A 23,628-nucleotide genomic window follows, 5' to 3' on the forward strand; every position below is an offset into this window, starting at 1 on the left:
CCTATATTGAAACTGACACCTTGCTTGGACTAGCCCCTGAAGTGAGATATCAGCACAAAGACTGATTGAGATACGTTGTACATACGGGGATGTGTGGCTGGACTAGTTCGGACTAGGCTCCGAACGGGATCAATCAAATAAGACGCTACTGCAATTAGCGGCCCGGGAGTGAAGTGATAGGTCCAGCATAAGGTTTGAATATCAGGTTCGGTTCATTGACCAACATGTCAAAAAAAAAAGAGGCAAACTACCAAGCACGGGACCAATCAGGAACTTATTTACAAGCAAAATGGGCTGGTCTGGTCGTAATTTCTCGCTTGGCGCTCTTTTCTGGGCTAGGCAATAGTTTGTGATGTAGATCGACGTTGCCTCCCCTATTTTAAGATTGCTATAATGGCTGGTTGATGGGGTTGCACATATAAGGCCGCCTACCTCTCATTAATTCCTGTTCTTCATCTCTTCGTTGTTAGTTTTTTGATCACTCGTTTTGCTGGTTTCATTCAGCGTCCATTCTTTATTTCACTCTACATACTTCCAACTCGCAACGATGAAGCAATCTATGATAGCTTCCCTTGCGGCTCTCGCAGCCTCATGCTCCGTAAGAAAACGCTCGCGTTGGTTGTTGTTGCAGTTGGATATACGGCTAACGGAACATATCATTATATAGGGAGCTCAAGCCGCTGATAGCTTGATTAACGTGCCCGTTAATCTCTGCGCAGCCATTCTTGGACAAGCCGCGTGTGACCAGAAGACCGTCACCAATGGCTTGATCAGTGTGCCTGTCAATGCATGTGTGGCAGTCCTTGGACATGCCAAGTGTGACCAGTTCTCTTCCTCTTTGACCAGACGCGGCGGTTCTCTGATTAGCGTACCGGTTAATCTTTGCGCAGCCATTCTCGGAGAGGCCGAATGCAAGCAGAAGACCGCCAGTGCTGGCGGCTTGATTGACGTGCCTGTTAACGCGTGTGCGGCAGTGCTTGGACAAGCCAAGTGCGATCAGGTTGCTTCCACCACCGGCAGCGGCGAGGGTTCCCTGATTAGCGTGCCTGTTAATCTTTGCGCAGCCATTCTCGGAGAGGCTGAATGCAAGCAGAAGGCCGCCACCACTGGGGGCTTGATCGATGTCCCTGTCAACGCGTGTGTCGCGGTTCTTGGACAGGCCAAGTGCGACCAGGTTGCTTCGACCGTTACCGGTGGCGGTACCGGTACCGGCAGTGGCAGTGGCAGTGGCAGCGGTAGCGGTGATGGTTCCCTGATTAGCGTCCCCGTCGGACTTTGCACAGCCATCCTTGGAGAGGTTGAATGCAAGCAGCAGACTGCCACCCCTGGCGGCTTGATCAATGTGCCTGTTAACACCTGTCTTGCAGTCCTTGGAAAGGCCAAGTGTGACCAGGCCTCTTCTTCTGGCAGCGGCGAGGGTTCCCTGATCAATGTCCCTATCAACGTTTGCCTGGCTGTCCTCGGTGAGGCTCACTGCCACCAGAGCTCCAGCTCGAATGGTGGTCTGATCAACATCCCCATCGACCTGTGCTTGGCTGTGTTGGGCGAGGCTGAGTGCCATAATGGATCATCCCCACCCCCCCGGCTGTGACCACCACCCCTACCGTCCCTGGTGTTGTTCCCGGCGAGACCAACACTCCTGCCGTCCCCGGTGTTGTGCCCGGCGAGACTGCTACCCCTGCCGTCCCCGGTGTCGTTCCCGGCGAGACCAACACTCCTGCCGTTCCTGGTGTTGTGCCTGGCGAGACTGCTACTCCTGCTGTACCCGGTGTTGTGCCCGGTGAGACCACCAACGTCCCTGGTGTTGTTCCCGGCAACTCTTCCGTCCCTGGCGCCGAGGCTTCTGCCACCCCGGTCGGAACTAGCCCTGGAGGACCTGACTCTGGTTCACCTTCCGGCGGTTCCTCTGCCTCCGGTCCCGGGTCACCTGCATACAGCCACGTTCCTTCTCTCACAGTTGGACGACCATCCCCCACCGGCGCTTTCACCCGTGTCACTCCCAGCTTCACCAATGTTGTCACTGTCTGCAATGCTGCTTGCCACGCATCCAAGACCTCTACCGCCCTAGTGGCCCACACTTCTCCTGTTTCCGGTGGCAACGGAGGCAAGGAAACCCCCATTGCCACCCCCAGCACCATTCCCTTCAACGCCGCCGGCCGCGTGACTCTGTCCGGCGTTGCCGTGGTGTTCGGAGCCCTTTGCGCTGTTGCTATGCAGATCTAAGTGGCGATCTATGTTGAGATATTGATAAAGGTGGTAGCCACCAGGGACAGTAGGTGATGCTCATTGTTGAGATTTATGGTTCCTGTTGCGTTGGACATATCAGTCCGTCTTTTCTTCTTCTCCTTCTATGTTCCATGGTTTGAATCAGCATGCGTTAATATAATTCCACGATATACGTCTCTCAATCCAGCCTTTTCTCGACGTCAAGGCTGTCCATCTGTATATGACGAATTTATTGGTTGCGCCAATTTGACGCAGCATGTCTTTTGACCTCATTATCACTTTCCCTTCAATCGTATATAACTGGTTTTTTCTTGTTCCCTTCCACAAGATATTGGAACCATATAATACATATGAATGCTTCAAATCCACCATTATATGTATTGGTGGCATGATGGGCGTGGCTCATATTGCCATCCAGTTACGAACAATTCCTTGACGTATTATTATTCACCTGCCAACTTATCTTTTTCCCCTGGGGTGGTCACAGAAAAGCAAATACATAACGCGTTAAACGTGTCAATAATCGATAATTTACCAGACCCAATAATAGGGCATATGATAGATCATACGCCAAGTCTTCAGGGGAAACCTACACAGTCTTGCTAGCGTTGGATTGGGGCCAATTGTGATATTGCACGTCCTCGACCAAATGGAAATTTAGTGGAGTGCTAGTAAATATTTAGTTCCAAAGGCATGGACTTGAGCGAATTACCACCGTTTGAGTTTCTATCCCTTTTGTCTGACATTAGTCCATTTTATTATCACCCGCAAACAAATTCATCTTTATTATCCACTGTCTTGACCTGTCCTATGTTCTGGGAAAATACTGCACTTTCAATCACCCTCATTAGGTAGGGACTCCAGATGCCCTTAAACGAGTCTCGTACTCAATTTTATCCTGTCCGAGATAGAATTGTGGGTTCAAAGCTTTGAAAAGAACGCGTTTATGTGGAGAGTCGAGGACTCCCACGGTTGGTGTCATCGGTCCGATATTAGCTTCCGCTTTGTATATTATACCAGCGTCTTTCAACAGTAGTTGCCTAGTCTCCAAAATAACCAAAAAGTTGAAATAGAAAAATGGCAAAAAATTCCTCTGACCCGGGATCGAACCAGGGACCTCAAGATGACAGGTTCTAATGAACAAGCAATTACAGTCTTGCGCTCTTCCAGCTGAGCTATCAGAGGTGATTATTGAGCGATTGGCAGTTATTAGAAAATATAAGTCAAACGCACACCCAGAGATTATCCCCTCTAACACCAGAGGGGAAGGGGTTCTATATGTAAGAAACTTGGGGAGAGCGTTTTTAGAAACCGGGCCCACACTAACCTTCCAGTCAAAAGAAAGGCAACCCACGTATGTCTAAAGAATGAGATCGCGACGAGTTCAAGTGCCAACCACTTCTCCAGTAAGGGTGATAATGAATCACGTGTCAGTGTAACATGGAAGGGATCAACAGCCACACCGAACGAACTGTTTCCCAACCATGTGGAAAGTATGGAGAACAGTTGGGATTCCCATCGAATCTGTCTTTTTATCTTTCTCAATCTCTAGTGTTTCCCCGTAACCCGATATTGGGAAACCCGGGCCAATCTCACCGACCAAGTTCACGGAATAGCGTTTATTTCATGTCTTAGACCTTCCTGAGACTCAGTTGGTCGCGCTAAGAGTGGGGTCTTGAACGTCAACTCAGATCAGCTGCAGGAAATCAACCATCCGAGAACTTCCGGGTAAACACCAGGTACCTTGGTACCTGTACCTTTTGATGTGTCCTGAAACACACGAAACCATGCATGGCGACGAACAATCAAAACGAAAAATCAGATCCGAGCATTCGAATTCGCGCTTAGGATGCATAACGTGCAAGTGAGTCACCCAAAAACAACTAGCCACCTGTCAACTAAACATTGGAAAGGATCCGGCATAAAAAGTGTGACGAAACTCGGCCGGCGTGTCTCAATTGTACAAGCTCAGGCAGGCAATGCAATGGTTACCTGCAAATCATTGATAAGAGGACGCGAGAATGGCGTGATTCCGAAGCCAGTGGTCTCGCCAATGACCAGAAAAAAACAGCTCTACAAAGCAGACGTGGTCTAACAGTCGCCCGATCTGTCGCTGCTGTTCCTATTCCTTTGGGCACTGCCTACCAGGCCGATCTCACTTGGGGCGAGCGATGGCATTTGGATTTCTACCGCAAACGAACGGCGGTTCGATGCTCGCAATACTTTCAAAACTCATTCTGGGATGGGTTAGTTCTTCAGATATGCGAACAGCATCCTGCAGTCCGCCATGCTGCGATTGCTATTAGTGCACATCATTATCAGCTTGAACGAGCTCAACTGAGCCGTGACGAAAACCGAGAAAGCCTTCTGGCCCTTCATCATTCTACACAAGCGATCACCTGCCTTCGAGAAAGTCTCGCCCGGGAACTGTTATCCCGGGATAAGTCAAGCCGAACACACAAACAAGTGGTGCTCATCACTTGTATCATTTTAACCACCCTTGCTCTGTTCCAGGGCGATCTCTCTGCTTCTCGTTATCATCTTGTTTCCGGATATAAGCTTTTCAAGGAATGGGACGTCCACAAGGATGAAGGCTCCACTGGCCTGGCACTGAGACAGTTGTTTGCTCAGATACACGTCCATTGGTCTATTTGCAATTATCCCGAGCTATTTGCGGAGGATCCCGAACTCTTTCATGACAAGCATTGGGTCTCCCCGAACACTACAGTTGCTCCCCCAAAAATTGTGACCCCGCCTTCTTCCGGCATTGAGCAAATGCACCGTGTTGAGCAATTTGTGGTGGTTGTTACGGGCTTGATACTTGAGGCTTCTCCTTGTGGATATAACATCAAATCCGCAAGCTCTATCGGCCGCGGCGCAGCCGTGGCGTTGAGTAAGCTTCGGCTCTGGAGAAGTCGTCTTATGTCTTCTCTAATCGAGGCGGACAGTCTAGCGCCGGATGACTGTGATGCGCTGAAACTCATCGCATTATGGGGCGGGATCATCGATATCAAGTTGGCTGTGGCCTCGAGTCACAAGCCAAATGAGATGGTATATGATGATTATTTGGACCGGTTCCAGCGTATTATAAAATTGGCACATGCTGTGGCAGGGTCGGGCTCCAATGATGTCCCATTATCGCTGTTTGTCTACAGGGCCTCTGTCCTGCCTGCGCTTTTATGGTCTGGGGCGAAATGTCGTGATTGGCTAGTCCGTCGTGACATATGTTCTTTATTAGATGAGTGGACAGGAAAAGACTACTGGGTATCGGCGACAACTCTATCACTGAAGAGATTGGTCGATATGGAGTCAAAAGGGATAAAGCAAGGTAATATCATCCCTGAAGCTGCTCGGGCCGACTTTATCGACGTGAAAATCCGACCCGAGGAATCCAAAGTTGAACTGCGATATCACAGGCCTCGGTATATGTTGCACCTAGAGAATGATTGTGTTAGATGGGAGAGTGAGTCAATATATTATTAAGACCATTCAAAAGATATCTATAGCTTATTTGGCGATTGTTTTTATACAATTGAAAGCCCATGACAAAAGTCTGCCGCGGCGAAACCCTTTCGGTCCACCTTGGTTCTTCTACCACCTGACGACCTTTTTAGAAAGATACATGTTAGTTTTGTCTTTTATCCTATGACACAAACCAACGTGCAAGTCTTCCCGTATCCGTATTCTTATACATTGAGTTGTAGGCATTGAGTGATAGCAGATGGGCTCCTGGGAGCGCTCCAAGGTTGTTCAACGAAGGTTGCACAAAGCAGCTCTTGTTATATCGGGAGCAAACACGTCACGCATTTTATAACGCGGTTGCACCTAGGTTATACAGAATAGCCCTCAACAATTCGAGTGATTCCTGAAGGTCAACGAGTTTGTTCTTGACTTGGGTTTAGTAATCTGGATGAAACTGGGATACCTACACTGACAAGCTCGAAGAGGTCCATAGCTGTAATACATACTTATCCTGGCCCCTGAAAGTATTATGACTGGAATATACTAAGAATCGTGATCAAAGCTTGAGAAAGGCTGGATGATAGCTAACACACGTGGTGACAAAGCGTTGCGCATTTTCAGGCTTAGATTTGGGGTTGAACAACTTGTCGATGGCTGGAATTATTAGAGATAAGGAAATCCACATGTAGAGACCAATGAGGCCGTGTAGCCCTACACCTATGTCATTTGAGAAAAAAGAATCAAGTCTTCTTACCACATCCTCTCTATGCATGGAAATCACATGAGGTTACTTATATAAAGACCTACTTAGAACCTGATCTCTGTGCGTTAAGGTGAACAGCGTACTGAAAAAAGAATTGCCCAATTCAAGAAAATCAACACCGGAAAGAGTTTTGCACATATATCTTGTCTTGCTTATCCAGAAAGAAATCTGGTTCCGCTTCGCAATGTTGCAGATTGATGGGTTGTGTGAATATGAGATAACGGAAACAAACCCCCAAATTCAACAACACAATGTTATGCTAAAGAACAACGATGGATCACTTGGGGTAAGTTAACGATTCAGAACGATTATGGGTTGATAGGGGTCGAAGCTAATATGAACAAGTTGGACATACCCTATCATGGTCTAGTCAGCATCCCACTCGACGCAGATGTATCCACTAGAGATAGATACCCCCCAGAGTCCTTAAAGGGTGTGTTGAGTGTTCATAGAAGTTTCAGAATCGCAATACAGGCATACACCCAAAAGCAAATCGAAGATCCGCTCGAGCAAGCAGTCCGCGAAGTCAAAGTCATTAGCCTCCTTTTCCCAAATGTTCGAGCTGAACATCTGCGGATCTGTATGGCTGCGTGGATTTGTATACTATGCACTGTTGATGATTTACTCGAGTCGATGAGGCCCTATGAAGCACAGATTGCTATCCAGACAACCATCTCTATTTTGCAGGGCAACGAGAAAAACAATGAATGGAGTAAGTTGAAATTTGAAAGATGTGGGTGGTAGATGCTTACAAAAAATACTTAGTCTGCGAGGTTTCTTCTAAGGGCGATGTTTGCTCTCTCATGTCATTATTTCAGAAGCACTGTTGCCAGTATCTCTCAGATGCAGCGGCAAAAGATTTCTTTTGCGAAATCTGCACTGTGTTCTATGGCTTCATACAGGAGATCAAGTTTCAACAGGGCTACTTGAAACGCGATATGCAAAACTACATGGAGATTCGAACACGAACAATCGGAATTGCACCTTACTTCAGCCTTATCAGGAGCGAGGTTTTTTCTCCAGATTATTATCCAGACAATATTATGGTTATGCAGAAAGCGATAAATGTTGCAGCGGGTCTTCAAAACGACCTTCTTGGGTTAGAAAGAGACATGGACGAAAAAGAGTCAATGAATGCTGTGCTTGTCGGTATGGAGGAGCCTATGAAAAAGGAGGAAACGGAGACACAAAAGCTCGCCGATGCTATTACAGCTGTTTGTGCATTGCATAACGTCAGTATTTCGGAGGTGGCACATATACATCAGAGGATCCTGCAGGGAGCTAGAGAGGAATCAGAAATCATTGTTGCAAACTCTCAGCTCCTCTTCACCGAGACCCATTTCAAATGGTGCACGACAGCCAAGAGGTATAGAACGCAAGTAGAATAGGTTGTGGTAGTGGAGGTATCTTCTATCAATAGAGAATTGATTTCGGGTTTTAGATATATGATCGCGAAGTAAATGCTTGTCGTAGCACCCATTTTAACCACAGAATTCTCAGCGCATTGTTTTTTCCCCATCTAGTTAGCTAGTTGTCTACATATCATGGATCGTTTTATCAATTAGAAATTACATACCGTGTTAGGCATGATATAAGAGGGCCAAGGACGGTAAATCAACGACGGCAGCTTGCAATCCTACTTCACTTGTATAGCTGAATTATCTGTGTGTGACAATACGACAGCAAGCCCTGGTTCCCCCACTCGCCCCCAATCCCACTCTGCTTCCAGCCAGACATGTAGCCATTTGGGTTGGGTGATTCAGCGCTATTGATCCATACTGTTCCAACTTCGAGTTTCCGTGCAATCCGCTCCGCAGCGCCAATATCGTCGGACCACACGCAGGCCGCTAAGCCAGTATCTGTTCCATTGACCTTCGAAATCACTTCATCCTCAGTAGACCACTTTGTAAGCGGAATGATAGGACCAAACTGCTCCATTCGGATGATGCGAGAATCATGCGGTGGTCGGTCCACAACCACGGGTGCAATGAAGAGCCCTGGCTGCTCGTCGGTATTTCCCCCACATAGTAAAGTATAGTTGTTTTCCTTGCAATCCCAGATAAGATCTTTGACCACTTTGTACTGTAACTCATTCTGAATGGGACTGAACAGAGGCGACTCGTCACCAGAAATGTCGATTTTGATGTTCTTAACTGCCTCCATGAAGGCGTCTCGGAATTTCTCGAAAACAGCCTGATGCACATAAATCCTTTTTGTAGCAACGCACATTTGGCCCGAATGGAAAAATGATCCGGCAGCAACCTTAGGAGCAACGGTTTTGACATCAACGTCGGGACAGATGATACTTGCATCGTTTCCACCGAGCTCGAGTGTGACTCGTTTCAGTGTCTTGGCCGCGTTTTCCGCTACTTTTTTTCCAGTCGTAATGGATCCGGTGAAACTAATTTTGTCGATCCCTGGATGAAGGGTAATGAGTCTTCCTACACCGTTGTCTCCGTTGAGCGCCTGGAGTACACCCTGCGGAAGCACGGATGTCGCAAGCTCAGCGAATTTCAAAGTTGCACATGGGGTGAATGGTGATGGTTTGACAATGATGCAATTGCCCATCACAAGCGCTGCAGCAATCTTGCCGGCGGCTAACACAAGAGGAAAATTCCAAGGGCAAATCGCACCCACCACTCCTATGGGATGATGGGTAGACACGATCTTGAGTTTATCATTTTCGTATTCCACTTTGTCGGGCAATGATTGGGATGCTGGACCAGTCAGTCTTTCCAGCCTGACAATATTTCTGGATGTAGATTTACGATACCATTAAATCTGATAAACGCCAAAGTATCATCGATCTCTATATTTGCGAGGAGGCTCTAAGAAGCTGCTTAGCAATATTTTCAACATTCACAATTTGGAGGGACTTTGTTACGGATTTTCCGGTCTCTGCTGCCAGAGGGGCATGTATTTCACCTCTTCGCTGTTCGAGTTCATCGGCTAGCTTAAGTAGATAAGTCTGTCTTGTCTCGACAGACAACAGCTTCCATGATTCAAATGACGCCCTAGCAGCTTCAACTGCATCGTTAAGGTCCGTCTCATTTGCGATTGTCACCTCCCAGAGGGCTTCATTCGTCCTAGGGTTCGTGACTGTGACAGAATCTCGGGCCCGTCTCTCCGAGTTGATAATATTGTAGAACATTTTGAAATCCGAGAAAAAGACAACCCAATCTGTGAACTGAATACAGCCCACAGCTGATTAGCTGATTTAAATACCGAAGGTCAGTTGTGGGTCAACGGGTTTCTCCCACATCCGTGACGGGATTCCTACATCATTTGGGAAATATACCCGTGTGGGGAAATGCCGACGTATATTCGAAGGTCACAAATCCTATTTATTTTCATATGAAGTGAAGAATAAGTTAGCCTCTGCTCCTAAATTAAGTCAAATTTGCCGTTGGATGCTAAACATTCCGACTGTCAACTAATTATCATTACCCATAATCCCTCACAAACTTCCAAGTTACAATGAGCTGTGAAAAACAAAGAGCACCATCAGACCAAGTGGTCGCAGCCCTTCAAAATGTAAGAAACTCTGTTCTCGCGATGAGACCATATTGTCTCTGACAAAATGCTCTTTTTTAGCAAGGTCCCAAGTTCTCTTTCGAGATACAGAAACTCCCGATCCCAACCATCAAGCCTCAAGAAGTTCTCGTCGAATTAGAAGTTACTGGTGTCTGTGGGACTGACCTTTCACTTGCTCATGGCTACCTTGGCCCATGTCAAACGATTCTAGGCCATGAGGGAGTAGGTCGCATCGCCGCCGTAGGCTCTTTGTGTAAAAGCCAGGCAGCTACGGTAGGCCGTCTGGTCGGTGTTGGCTGGATTCGTGATGCATGTGGATTTTGCCACGTATGTGACAATATGAAAGACGAGACGCGATGTCTAAAGCAAGTTTTCAGTGGGCGTGATGTGCCGGGTACCCTGGCTAGGTATACCGTTGTTCCGGAGAGGTATATCACGCCTCTGCCCGATGGAGTCCCTAGCGAGATGCTAGCGCCAATAATGTGTGCCGGTGTCACAGCCTATAAAGCAATTAAGGTGGCAAACCTCGCAGCGGGCTCGTGGGTTGGTATTTCTGGCGCTGCAGGTGGGGTAGGCTCGTTGGCATTATCATATGCAAAACATATGGGCTATCGACCTATCGCAATCGACGGAGGAGAGAAAGGAAGACTCATTTGCATGGATGCAGGAGCAGAGATATATTTGAATTTCGAAAAGGAGGATAACCTAAGGAGTGCCGTGCTCCTACAAACGGAGGGCAAGCTTTGTTCTGCGATCATCGTGTGTGCTGGAGCTGCAGCGGCCTACGAAGAGGCTTTGAGCTGTCTGGATTACCACGGAACTCTGGTCGCAGTAGGCATCCCCCCACCCACTTCAAAGATATCCCTTCACCCCCTTTCTTTGATCGACTATGGGATTCGGATCATCGGGAGCATCACGGGCGACCGCGTGGATATCGCAGAGGCTGCAGAATTTGTTCGCAAGGGTTTGGTGAAGCCAAGGGTCACCGAAGTTGGAATTCACGAACTAGACAAGTATGTTGGACGCGTGAACGAACTGGACGGGAAGCTTGTGGTGCGACTGGGCGCAAAAGTTGGACGAAGAGACGTTGTAAGTTCTATGTGAGAGCTTCACACTCATCGATTAGCCAATGAATATATTGTTCTGCGCTTAAGAGGCTTACTTAATAGCTTGTTGTGTAGACATCCTGGGGGTAAGGGTTGTTACGGGATGTAACGTAAACCCGAAAACCCATTGAGAAGATCACTGCAGGCTATCTGTAGGATGATTTTTGTTGCTATCACATCATACCTGGTTATACATATGTACACAGAGGGCTCCTTGGTATGTATACAGCTTATATTTTTCTTGCTTTTGTATAATGTACACCGTAGAATGATAAGCCCGACATGTCCAGTCTGCGTGATCTTTCCCATTCCTGTGAGACGTTCTATTATCAAACTAGCGCTAGAACTAGCACTGTAACTGGTACTGGCTGTAGATATGGTGCTCTCGTAGGATTAGAATTATTGGAGGATCGGTACAGCGAGAAGGATTGGGTGTTCCTGTATTCTGCACAGGCTACTCGGCGTAACGAATATTCGGGGGGTTGAAAGTATCCGTTGTTGAGCGAAGCCCTTGATGAAACTTCGCAGATCAGCACGTCAAGTTGATGAAACCCCGAGCGTTGACAGGTTAGTCCATAAAAGATCTGAGCAGTTGTGCACGAAATAATGGCGTCGTCAAAGATGGCGGCAGCGAGAGCTCCTCCCCTCCGTAGCTAAGCCCGATGGTCGGTGGACTGCTGGCCCGGTTGTCTGGGTAGATGTCAAAGCGCTTCTAGGGGAATAAGTTGATGACAATGAATCAGCAAGCCATCATAACTTCATAGCATGAGAGGATGGAGGAGAGTCAGTGATATGGATGACGATGGGAAGAAATTGTCTCTGGAAAGTAATTCCACAACACCTTGGAGGTAGCCTGAGACCGAACGCTCATTCAACGACTATGCCAGGCTTGGCCCAAAGGAAGCCTTGTTTGGGACCAAATAGGTGACCAACATGGGATTGCAATAATGAACGAGCACACACTAGCTTCATCAATTCTTCGCTGGAGCAAACCAATATCCTTACATACCTACAAGCAGAACACAGCGCCTGACTTCTTGACCTTGAGTCGAAAGTTTGCGAGTGAACGGGAGGACCCCGTGGGGAAACTAGTCCACATAGTGGAACCTCCTTCGCAAGGATCTCGATATATAGTTTCAAACTATCAGACTACCGTGGAGCTTTAGTAGTTCCTACTTTCCTTTCCGAGTCACCGAGCCCTGCGCGTGGCGTCAGTACGCTCTGCCCGGCGGAGAATGTCCACAGCCCAGCGGTAAACCCCCACACCACCGGCTATAGGCCACGAAAAATGACATAACACACCACCATAGGAGGTTATCATAGCGGTTTTGCCGCGGTATAATCAACTGCGGAGATTGCTAGTTGGGACTCGGGATACAGAACTAAAACAACCCCATGGGCGGAGCAAGTGATTAAACAGTTCTTTCAAATAGTCCCCATAGTCTCGCTCATTCTCTTCTTCCATCTTCTCTTCAACTCTCTCTTCACCATCTCGATAGGACTTTAGTCGCCCCCCTCCGGCAAAATGGCCAAATCCCCCCCATAGGGCCAACCGCCAAAGTTGACGAACGGAGATTTCAATGAATTTATCCAAGAGGTCATTGAAATTGTCGGCACGGAAAATGTTGAAGTCATAACCTCGAAGGATCAGATTGAGGATGGTTCTTACATGAACCCTAGACATACACACGATCCCCATCATATCATGGAACAGGACTACTTTCTTGCCTCGGCAATTGTTGCTCCTCGTAATGTCGCGGATTCTCAGTATGCAGTCCCCGAGACGGCCTGGAATAAAGACTCTGAGAGGAAACGCTGACTCCTTCGGACAGAGCTATCGTGCGACTTGCCAACACAATCTCATTTCCTCTTTGGCCTATCTCCATCGGAAGAAACTCTGGATATGGTGGTGCTGCACCACGGGTCAGTGGTAGTATCGTGATGGACATGGGAAAAAACCTGAATAAGGTCCTGGAAATCAACGAGGAAGGCGCATATTGCCTAGTGGAGCCTGGTAAGTACTGGGAGCTTTGAATTCTGTTTGGAGAATTACTTTTCTAATTTGGGACGGGAAGGTGTAACATTTCATGATCTATATGACTATCTTATCGAAAACAATCTTCGGGATAAACTTTGGATGAATGTACCAGATCTCGGTGGTGGTTCTGTTCTCGGAAATGCTACCGAGCGAGGAGTGGGCTACACGCCCTACGGAGGTTGGTCTCGCCCATGTTGAAGCAACACCCAGTCGCGAGCTGTCATTGTACTTACTTGGATGATGCATTGTGGTATGGAGATAGGGCTACCAAATGGAGAACTCCTTTGAGCTGGCATGGGAGCTCTCCCAGACCCTAAACGGCCCGAGACAATGGGCCTGAGGCCAGAAGACCAGCCCTGGAACAAAACTGCCCACCTTTTCCCTTACGGATTTGGTCCATATATTGATGGACTATTCAGTCAGTCTAACATGGGAATCGTGACAAAGCTCGGCATGTGGTTAATGCCAAAACCGGGGGGGGATACCAATCCTACTTGATCACATTTCCCAAAGACGACGACCTAAAGCAAGCAGCCGATATCATTCGGCCCCTTCGCCTGAATATGGCGCTGCAGAACGTGCCCACTATTCGTCACATTCTATTGGATGCAGCAGTGCTTGGAAATCAGGCATCGTATTCATCAAAGACCGAGCCTCTATCCGACGAGGACTTGGACAAAAGCGCAAAGCAGCTCAATCTAGGGCGGTGGATCTTTTACGGCGCTCTTTACGTGAGTTTTATTCTCGGTCCGTTAATACCTCCTAGGGACCTGAGCAGATTCGCAATGCTCTCTGGGAGACAGTTAAAGAAGCCTTTGCGGTTATCCCAGGTGTTAAGTTTAATTTCCGGAAGATACCGCCGATAACTCGATTCTTCTTGTCCGTGACAAAACCATGCAAGGTATCCCAACCTACGATGAGCTCAAATGGATTGACTGGGTCCCCAATGGCGCCCATCTGTTCTTCTCTTCTATTGCAAAGGTAGCAGGCGAGGATGCAATGTTGCAGTACGGAATTACCAGGCAAATATGCCAAGAGGCTGGCATAGACTTCATCCGGACCTTCACGGTCGGCATGAGAGAGATGCGTGAGTTAGCCCTGGGACCCTCTGAGAGTCTTCCTAGTATTGCTTGGCATACCTAATTTTCGAGTTACCTTTTAGATCATATCGTGTGTATTGTGTTCAACAAAAAGGATCTCAAGCAAAAGAAAAAGGTTCAGGGGCTCATTAGGACGCTTATTGACGACTGTGCAGCCAACGGGTGGGGCGAGTATCGAACCGATCTGGCTGTCATGGACCAAATAATGGGAACCTATAACTGGAACAACAGCAGTTTTCTGAAATTCAACGAGGTTATCAAAAACGCAATCGATCCTAATGGCATTATTGCTCCTGGAAAGTCGGGCGTTTGGCCCACCAAGTACAGTCAAGTCGGCTGGAAACTGTGACTACGACGAGACTCAACTTTAGGGATCTGTGATCGGCAGCCATGTCGACATTCAGGGGTGACGGGATTTACCGGTAGAATGCTTGGGCATTCATTGCCCAGAGCTCTCTTGGGGGGCCACTCACTATTCTTGTGGTAGACCTGTTCTCACTTCCCTTAACTAGAACAAGCTGTTTTTCTAGTCTTCAATATCAGCCAACATAGTACATGCAATAGTCAGCAAACGTGACAGCCACGCATCTCCCACAAATATGTGAATACTAGCGTATATAATTGTACCATATTCAGCTCCAACTCATTACTGGGATGGTTAAAACCATCTCATGACGTAACTACTAAAGAAATATAAAACATACGAACTCCCACATGGAAGGTCAACCCTGGAGAGAAACCGAGTCAGAAATTGACCAGCCATTGCGCCTGCATGGACCCCCAAAAATTGGCTTGTGCTTACTGCGGCTATGCCATTTTGTAGAAAACCCGTCGAACTGCAAGCAGCCTCATACGGCTCAGGATTCATCTTAGTGGCTTGGCTCTGTTCCTAGAGTCAAGTTAATCCAAGCATGACTACATGGAACAGGCCCAGCCATTTCAAATCTGTGCGTATACCGGAGCAAAGCCAATTGTAGTAAATTCTTGAACCTATTTAGCCTGATGCATGGGTTGCAAGTGTTCTGGTTAGCTTATAATATGAAACGTTTAGGGCCAAACAGGCGACAAGGTTACACAAGGTTACCAAGCCCGGTACTTTGAGGTCCGTAGTCTTGTTCTTGTCATCTTTATAATGTTCTTAATAATTTTCTAGCAAGACACAATTGAGTCGGCCGACAATAGATATGGCCTATAGTGCTAGAGGATTGGAAGGGGAGGGAAATAATCATAGAAAGAAATCTTAATGGGGAAACTCCGAGATTGTAGATCATTAACGCACTGACTAGGCTTGCAGATCATCTGCACTGACTCGACTCCGTCTCGCCAAGCATTACTAGTCTAACTAGTCTGACGCACATGCAATACCTCAATTGCAGTTAAGTACATGAATCGTTCTTAACCGCTGTAGTCCAGGTGTTACCCGTAATGTCGTGGAAATCACAGATGGGAAGCTGCACCTTCATGAATGTTTACACTTTGGAGCCCTGGATGAACAAACTGACGAGTCATATGGTTCTATTCATGGGACTGGCACATATGTGAATAGCTGCAGGTTTAAACCCATTTCCAAGGTCTAACTTGGTCTCGGGCCACACTGCGAAAGAAACACCGGACATTTGAAACTCCTTGCCTGAAAGGATGGTGTCAGCATCCCCACGTGTATTGATATATGGCATCTGGTACACTGTTAGGGTCACGATTATTAACTTGAAGTTGGAGCGACCTAAGCAACATAGTATGTAGCAGCATGGTCCAAATTGAAAGAGTGCAAATCGGCGAAGCCCGTTTGGTGCTTCTAGTTGGTTTAGAACAACTGTATTGGACCTCTGAGATGCCAAAAACAAGAAAAGTGCAGTGTGAAGAGCACTTTGAGAGATATAAAGTCAATTTCAGGCTTCATGACATCCCACTGAATTTTGTACGCCATGGTGAACTTTAAAATGGTTCAGTAAAGTCCACGGATATGGGGTGACATCGCATATAATGCGTCCAAAAGTAGGGTAACACCGCATATAAAGCATCCCAATACAGGTCGGCCCTCCATAGTTATCCTGAACTAATTGACAGTCGAAGCAGATCCTTTACATATATATTCTTGCAAGCACAAGCGGTCGTATATTCGTGTGATTACGCAGCAGCGCCCGGCGTGGCCTTGTACTTTCAGAATGCTATGCGCCTCATGTGGCTTTTCAACGTCGACACAAGATTCCAGCGCCCCTAGAGTAAAGGCAGCGGTGGCGGATCGCCGCCGTGAGCAGAATCGTCGGGCACAGAAGCGATTCAGACGTTAGTCAAAACGATTCGTTACAAAAAGTTGATAATATTGACATTTGGTTCGCTCGCGAGTAGAGAAGAATCGTGAACGAAAAGCCACCCCAGACCAAGACCAATCGCATCCACAAAACGGCGGCTCAGATGCCCTGGACTGCACTAGTCCAATAGCCTTCAATGCATTGGCACCACTCACACCACCCATTACAATGTGTACCAGTCACAGGCAGTTATCGATAGGCCGCTACGACGAAGGTCAAGGAGACAATACGATGGATTATGACTTCCTTTTGGATCCCAGCGATCGCTGCGGAATGAACAAAGGCGCGGAAGACTTCTGGACAACGGCACTGAAACAGACAGGTCCCTTTGCTGCTGCTATTGCCCTTGTTCCCCCTTCGGAGTTGAAAGACAGCCTAGGATATCACACAACAATGAGCCCGGGTGATTCTGTCAATAGCAACAAAAGTGGCAGAGTATCAGCAGGACCGACTGTGCTTCATCAAGCAGTGCAGACTGGAAATAGCAAAGTTGTATGCCTTTTACTTGAGCATAACGCAGATTGCAACTCGAAGGACAACGCTGGTCTGACACCTCTGTTGTGTGCGGTAATTGGAGGCTATGAGGAAATAGTAGAGCTATTGCTATCACATGGGGCCGATATAGAACATGTTGATAATGCTCATTGGTCGGCCCTTCACTGGGCTGTGTTCCATAATCGTCACAGGATACTGGAGCGGCTTCTGAACGGCTGCGGTGGGGATACTTCGTTGCTCAACATACGAAACAAGGACGGGCAAACACCGCTATCAGTCGCGGTTGGTGCGGGAAGCGAGGTGGCTGTGAAGCTGTTACTAGAGTTTGGGGCCACAGTGAACGTAGAGTGAGGGGGTATATTTGTATCTAGAAATATAGAAAACCATCGCCACTATCATAATGAAATACATATCCTCTTTTGAGCCAGGCCTAAAATCGTTTCATTCATTTTTCCAGGGCTTCTATGCACTCCATGTAATTTGGCTATTTCGAACACACTTATAGGCCTCGGGCCTTGACCTTAACCTTAACGCCACTCTGCTTATTTAAGAAGTAGTCATGGGTCGTCCAGCTCTTACTCGAGTCCACTAAAGCAAAATCAAATTTGCGAATCAACAGTGGTACGACTTTGTATGTCTCGCTAAGAGCAACCTGAGTTGACGTTAGCGCTCATACTCTACCTCGTGAGTTAGTTAAACTAGTCGCGGAATAGACTCGCCTGCTTGCCAATGCCAGTTCTAGTGGCCACCCCAAATACCAGGTTATTGCATCTTTCCATGTTGGAATCAGTGCGTTCGATCCATCTTCCTGGACGGAAAGTATTGGCATCTCGGCCGTATACGCCCTCACCTCATCCTACGACGGCCGCGTTCATACCGACTTTCCATCCTGGCGGGATGTACATTCCTGATAGTTCAATCCCAGTTTGATCCACCACTCGAGGCATAGTGAATCCCACGCCAGGATGTAATCGCAATGCTTCTTTGATCGTTGCCTTGAAAAGTGGGAGTTGGACGGCTTCGGAATAAATGGGAAATTCGGATAGTTTCCCGCTCCCCATGGCTTCGTCAACCTCCGTTCGAACCTCTTCATATATAGAACGATTATTTGCGAGGTAATAGAAGACTGCTTGCAGTCCAATCATAGTTGCGCCCGCACCTGCTGTCCTACCAAATCAAGCGTGTCAGCAGATTGTATGTGCGTGGGTAATTTATGCAGTGATAACTCACAGAGCCGCAAAGGCCTCGTTCTTGACGTCCTCGATGCCGAAGTCTAATTTCTCCCCTTTGAAATCGACAATGTTCAGCAGGTTATGTAAAAGACCCTTTATCTCCTGTTTTCCATGAGATGCAATATCGGAAACTCTGTTATCCACACTCGTGTGTGCCGTTTCGATAATGTGATTCATTCCTTTGAGGCCTTTACGTGCGGTAGAGCTGAGCGTAAATAAGCCCATAATCAACCCACGGACTAGAGGAGACGAAACCGCCGCCATGGTTAGGACGGGAGAATTGAATGCATGGCGCGCATGCGCTGAAGCGCTGCCGTCTCCTCTGCCGAAAGGTTTCCAAGCAGTTGATCTTACTCAGGTGTACCTTCGCCTCCACAATATTGGTCAACTTCTTTTGCAGCCCCGTGTCGTGCAGGTCATTGAGCGCATTGGGGCAGAGGTTGATGGTTTCGGTGATCGACTCGCCCTTAGCCGTTGGGGCCGTTTCCTTGTCTGCGGCTCCTTGGATTACTGTCGGAATTTGCAACTGTTAGAATCATGATATGGAAGTTATATGGATGGGAAAAACAGCGAAAGTTAACGCAGGGCACTTGGTGATCTCACCTGGCCTGAGGACCGCGAATGCTTGATCAAAGCCTTCCTCATTAAGGTCGGAGAGGATCGGCTCTTCTTGCATCCGGATTTGTTTGAGGGCAGCCATCAACACAACAAGGAATGACGTGTAACCTTCGTCAAACTTTTCGGCGAACCACTTGGAGGCATCGAATTCGTTGCAATCCCCCCGGATGCATGCATTGATGGACGTCGCCGCTGCTAGCGCACTCGAGAGGGCTAGCTCGAGAGGGCTAGATGATGACCGGACGAGAAAAAGGGATCAATGAAACACCCAGCATCGCCGAGAATACGGAAATTTGGACGGGCATAAGCGCTAGCACTGTAGGAGTAGTCTGTCGCTTGTCTGATACCAGAAGTCAGTTCAGCCGGCTCCAAATATGAAGAAATTGTAGGGCAGAGTGCAACCAAGCTCGCCAGGGTTTGAGCCTCCGTTGTCCCTTCTGGAAAGGCCTTCCTCTTGGCAAGAAAACTGTCTCTTCGAAAAACAGCCCCGATGGATACTGTGCCGTTATGTAAAGGTAACATCCACACCCAGCCTGACCCATCTGCATATGTTCATACATGATCATCCGGTCAGCGACAAGCGAGCAATATTTGCGTATAATTGACGGACTCACCTCTCATGCCTTCGGATATAGGCTGATTTTCGCGATCTGTTCCTGGACTTGGCGGAATATTACCCTTGAAGAATCCCCAGATAGAAATATTTCTGAAGCTCTCGTTGAACTTGCGATTCTTGAGGTACTTGGTTGACAGAATACCGACTCGACCCGTCGCATCCACCAAATAATCGAACGAGATGGTACCGGAGCAACCATCTTTCGTCTTCCATTCGGCCGAAACAGGCCGTCCAGGGTTAGCCAATTTGTGTTGGCTGGTGAACATACCGTTCTCATAAGGCTCGAAATTCACCGACTTCAACGAGACATTCTCGAAGGCCTTTGCACCACTCTTTGCGGCATGGCGAAAAAGAATCTCATTCGATTCCAATCTCACCACGTTCCAGGAATACCCGTTAGGACCGTTGGCCCGGATAAAGTCGGTGTCTGTGAGCGCATTCCATTAGAACCTCGCTCCACACATCATCGAGGTCAATACGCTCTACTAACATCCCGCACTCTTTGCATTGAGCTTGAAAAATGCCCCGAGCTGCATCCACAGTAAGCCTATCTGAACTTGCACGGGATATATACATTCTCTCTTTGTCCACTTGATGGCCATCCCACCTTCTTTTGGAATCCATGCTACTCGAAAGTATCTTCCAGGTCGATAAAACGAAGTAGATATCTCATTTAAGGGAGCAGACTATCTCCAATGTGGTATCTACGCAAGTCAGTTACTCCGCGCGTAATACGTGAGGCCTATCAGACAGATCCATACCGGGGGTGACTATCTGCTTCGAGCAAGACAACATCAACACCCTCACGTGCGAGAGCAGCGGCGGTATAAGAACCACCAGGACCACCACCTGCTACGAGAACGGTACAAGATTGAGGAATCGCCATCTTCTTCGATATACAATAATATGAATACTGAATATTCTATCTAATCGAAGTTGGGTGTGGAACCGGAACCTATAAAGAAAGCTATAGAGCCCTCCGGATGTGGGTGTTTATTGCGCTCTAGGTGATTGCCCAGGTGTTTGTATTACATCAGTCAGCATTATGCTTACATGGGATTATTGCTGCTTATCCAAGATTATTCATGCTTATTTTCATGATTTTCTGGAAATATTCCAACAGAGAAATGATCAATACTGTTTATCTCAATCTTTGTCTCATGGTGGCAGTCATCGCTCAAGAACAATCGGTAGCAAAAAGGGTTTGTAGTCGTTAGAATAAGCCCGGCTTATGCAGCCTAATTGGGAACAGCAATGTAACCAGGTGACGATACTACTAGTAAGGTCAACTTACTATAAATCCAAGCCACGATCCATCTTATTTTACGGTCAAGGAAATTGACGTATATGGTCAATAAAATTCCTGATTTGGAACTCCTTTATACAGCAGCTCGAGACGTGTCGACCTTCACATATTGGCATGATTATTCAGGATAACAGATAGCAACGAGGTTGGTCATAATTGGCATCTATTAATCTGGTAAACTTTCTGGGGATATTTGCTCCGATAGACAAGGTACGTGGCAGCACTTTGTAAAAGGCTCTATTAATACACGCAAAGCACACAACAGGCCAAAGGTCTGCACACAGAGCGCCAGGAAACTCCAGGCCTCTATATCCGACAACCTGAGTCGCAGAATGACACACCTCTCCCTCACTAGGGTGACCAGCCACCATTGTAGATACAACACCGAGATACTGGCTCCTAGCCAGACACTTCAAGGATCTACGGGCGCTCATGCAGCGCCACCAGCCGCCTTCTTCATCTCACCACCGTTGATCTTCTTCCAGCTGCCAAAGCATCCAATGACAGTGGCAAAACCGTAGGCGGCGACTGTAATTACAAAGACAGCTTTTAGACCAACCATGTAGGCATCAATGAGGGTGGTAACTTGCGAGGCCGTAAAAACTTCGCGGACTTGTGTTGCACCGGTCCCAATCACTACCGCCGGGTCGAGCTCGGGGAGTTTTCTGATAACCGTTTCAATCAGCTTATTGTTGAAGACGCATTGTGCTGCTGAGAGAAAGAAGGCTCCGCCGACGGTCGTGAAGACTAGCACTAGTGTTAGCAGACAGCTCGTGTAGGCTACAGTAGATTTAGGACTCACAGTTAACGATAGCTGTGGCCTGCGACATGTCCTCTGGTGAGGCATGGACTTGCGCGTTTGACATGGCAATCTGGAATGTCCAGCCCGAGCTGAAACCAACAAGAATCTGATAACCAATCCACTTGCCAGTAGATGTTCCGATATCAAAAGTATAGAAGAGGCCACAGCCGACGGTTCCCAAAACGCCACCTATGATCCAAAACAGAGGTACGATGCCAATTTTGGACAGCGCGAATCCCTGTACGACGGCAGCGAGGGCTAGGGGGATGATGAGTGCGAGCATTTTAACGCCAGATCCGATTGGACTGCTGTTGTATACGCTCTGGAAATAGATTGGAAGAAAGTAAAGGATGATGAAGTAGGCGCCGCCGAAGAAGAACATGAACATGGACCCGACGGAAATGTATCGTTTCATGAACTACATCGACCTCGCTATTAGTTCATGTCAGATCAGGATAGGACTTGCATCATAGCTTACCAGTCGTGGAACAATCATTGCACGTTCCTTCTGGTATATTTCCCAAGCCACAAAGGCCAGAGCCATCACAAAAGCGCCGACTAGCAGTCCTATAACCTCGCTACTCTTCCACGAATGTGTTTGGCCGCCATACTGCAGCGCCAGCAGAAATGAAACGATCAGCCCCATCATAAGGGCCCCACCAACGAGGTCCATTTGCAAGAACTTCTCTTTGGGTGTAGCCTTGGCCGGAGCTGCACTACTTGGGGTCTTGAAGAGAAGGAAGATCGTCCCGGTAGCAAGTCCTCCGATGGGCAGATTGATGTAGAAGCACTATTCATTAGTCAGTGACAGCCCTAATATTCGAACGTCTCGCAACTTACCCAGCGCCATGACACTTTGTCAGTGAAAGCGCCGCCGATGAGCGGTCCTAAGACCGCGGCGATGCCATAGGTTGCTCCGGTAAAGCCCAAAAGCTGTGGGCGCTTCTCAGGAGGTGCAGCGAACCCGATAATCGTGAAGATTCCCACACAAACTCCGGCCCCACCGAAGCCGGCGATAGCCCTGCCGACTATGAGAGTTGTAGGGTCTTTCGCCACGGCACAGATGAGACTGCCCACTTCAAAACTGAATACGGCAACGAGAAACCAGGGCTTGATCGGAAAGTACTTGTAGAACTTTCCCCAGGTTGATTGAAAGCCTGTAACAATTAGTTATGTTGTATCGAGGTGATGCGAAGAAAGGAGCCACTCTGCGTGAAAGGTCAACATGCCATCCCGAAACGAATGGGTCCATATAACTAACCACTGCCATAAGTCATCAAATAGGCTGCCCCATACCACGACACTTTGTTCAGGTCATGGAATTCGTCCGTTATCTTGGGAATGGCCGTGCCGAGGATGGTCTGTTGATAGATAGCCTTGGTCAGCTAGTGTGGTGTATCGCGAAACAAGTGACTGACGTTGTCAAGTGCCACCAAAAACATGCCCAGCATGAGTGAAACCATAACAGCAGCTAGGCGGGCACCATGCGGATATTCATCAGTCGGACGAGCTTTCGCATCGTGGTTAGGGATATCGGTGTCGCTGCGCTCTGAAGTTGACACAAGGGTAGACGAGCGCTGCGAAGGGTCATCGGCCGTCGCCTGCTTATCGGTGTCGATAGTTTGCTTCTCCATTGTTGACCAAGTTTGCAAACTGGTGATATGACAAGGATGAAGGCTGTTGATTGCCCCTTTTCACATTACGAAGTAAGTAGCTTGTTTATGTATGTCGATTTCGGACGAGCTCTAGCTGCAACAAACAAACCTAGACAGACGTGTCGCATCTCCGAGCCCAAACAAGGGAGTTAGACAAGGGGTATCACTACTTCGGCCGAATCAAGCTCGGCCCCAGAATCTTGTTCTACATTGCTAAGGAGACGTATCTGATTAGTAGTATTCATATATTGTATTAGTCTCAAGGAAAAGACACCCAGACCCTTGAAAAGGAGTCAAGTCTCCAAGATATTAGCAAAGAAGTAACATTGTGTCACGATTTGGACGTTCTCTGCCTATCTCGGC

General features: G+C 47.7%; 9 protein-coding genes across 9 annotated transcripts; 6 read left to right on the forward strand and 3 right to left on the reverse strand.

Moving 5' to 3' along the window:
- Positions 1 to 547: 547 nt before the first annotated feature.
- Positions 548 to 2,223, forward strand: N7517_009509 (uncharacterized protein; the record flags this gene model as incomplete). Its single annotated transcript, XM_056727232.1, has 3 exons — positions 548 to 598; positions 668 to 1,537; positions 1,630 to 2,223. The coding sequence occupies 3 exons, from the start codon at positions 548 to 550 to the stop codon at positions 2,221 to 2,223; spliced, it is 1,515 nt and encodes a 504-aa protein (XP_056575804.1).
- Positions 2,224 to 4,013: 1,790 nt separating this feature from the next.
- On the forward strand, positions 4,014 to 5,709 carry N7517_009510 (uncharacterized protein; the record flags this gene model as incomplete). The annotated part of the gene is made up of 2 exons (XM_056727233.1): positions 4,014 to 4,090; positions 4,203 to 5,709. 2 exons carry the CDS (start codon positions 4,014 to 4,016, stop codon positions 5,707 to 5,709), a joined length of 1,584 nt encoding a protein of 527 aa, XP_056575805.1.
- A 926-nt stretch (positions 5,710 to 6,635) lies between these two features.
- Positions 6,636 to 7,839, forward strand: N7517_009511 (terpene synthase family protein; the record flags this gene model as incomplete). Its single annotated transcript, XM_056727234.1, has 3 exons — positions 6,636 to 6,737; positions 6,797 to 7,163; positions 7,217 to 7,839. 3 exons carry the CDS (start codon positions 6,636 to 6,638, stop codon positions 7,837 to 7,839), a joined length of 1,092 nt encoding a protein of 363 aa, XP_056575806.1.
- A 253-nt stretch (positions 7,840 to 8,092) lies between these two features.
- N7517_009512 (aldehyde dehydrogenase family protein) lies at positions 8,093 to 9,602 on the reverse strand (the record flags this gene model as incomplete). The annotated part of the gene is made up of 3 exons (XM_056727235.1): positions 8,093 to 9,168; positions 9,225 to 9,279; positions 9,336 to 9,602. 3 exons carry the CDS (start codon positions 9,600 to 9,602, stop codon positions 8,093 to 8,095), a joined length of 1,398 nt encoding a protein of 465 aa, XP_056575807.1.
- A 326-nt stretch (positions 9,603 to 9,928) lies between these two features.
- Positions 9,929 to 11,089, forward strand: N7517_009513 (alcohol dehydrogenase; the record flags this gene model as incomplete). Its single annotated transcript, XM_056727236.1, has 2 exons — positions 9,929 to 9,985; positions 10,046 to 11,089. The coding sequence occupies 2 exons, from the start codon at positions 9,929 to 9,931 to the stop codon at positions 11,087 to 11,089; spliced, it is 1,101 nt and encodes a 366-aa protein (XP_056575808.1).
- Positions 11,090 to 12,637: 1,548 nt separating this feature from the next.
- N7517_009514 (vanillyl-alcohol oxidase) lies at positions 12,638 to 14,578 on the forward strand (the record flags this gene model as incomplete). The annotated part of the gene is made up of 6 exons (XM_056727237.1): positions 12,638 to 12,858; positions 12,924 to 13,105; positions 13,242 to 13,307; positions 13,577 to 13,876; positions 13,983 to 14,216; positions 14,292 to 14,578. Coding segments are annotated over 6 exons (1,290 nt in total), but the record flags the coding sequence as incomplete, so codon positions are not given.
- A 1,816-nt stretch (positions 14,579 to 16,394) lies between these two features.
- N7517_009515 (uncharacterized protein) lies at positions 16,395 to 17,387 on the forward strand (the record flags this gene model as incomplete). The annotated part of the gene is made up of 2 exons (XM_056727238.1): positions 16,395 to 16,515; positions 16,579 to 17,387. 2 exons carry the CDS (start codon positions 16,395 to 16,397, stop codon positions 17,385 to 17,387), a joined length of 930 nt encoding a protein of 309 aa, XP_056575810.1.
- Positions 17,388 to 17,699: 312 nt separating this feature from the next.
- N7517_009516 (Tryptophan halogenase) lies at positions 17,700 to 20,038 on the reverse strand (the record flags this gene model as incomplete). Its single annotated transcript, XM_056727239.1, has 8 exons — positions 17,700 to 17,713; positions 17,914 to 18,203; positions 18,267 to 18,456; positions 18,509 to 18,778; positions 18,872 to 19,113; positions 19,155 to 19,428; positions 19,501 to 19,929; positions 19,993 to 20,038. 8 exons carry the CDS (start codon positions 20,036 to 20,038, stop codon positions 17,700 to 17,702), a joined length of 1,755 nt encoding a protein of 584 aa, XP_056575811.1.
- Positions 20,039 to 21,238: 1,200 nt separating this feature from the next.
- On the reverse strand, positions 21,239 to 23,244 carry N7517_009517 (MDR family MFS transporter; the record flags this gene model as incomplete). The annotated part of the gene is made up of 6 exons (XM_056727240.1): positions 21,239 to 21,555; positions 21,611 to 22,028; positions 22,089 to 22,400; positions 22,451 to 22,767; positions 22,872 to 22,971; positions 23,029 to 23,244. The coding sequence occupies 6 exons, from the start codon at positions 23,242 to 23,244 to the stop codon at positions 21,239 to 21,241; spliced, it is 1,680 nt and encodes a 559-aa protein (XP_056575812.1).
- Between the last annotated feature and the right edge of the window lie 384 nt (positions 23,245 to 23,628).

This window comes from Penicillium concentricum (genome assembly GCF_028827145.1).
Source record: "Penicillium concentricum strain IBT 3081 chromosome Unknown utg000004l_segment0_segment0, whole genome shotgun sequence".
NCBI classification, from domain to species: Eukaryota; Fungi; Ascomycota; class Eurotiomycetes; order Eurotiales; family Aspergillaceae; genus Penicillium; species Penicillium concentricum.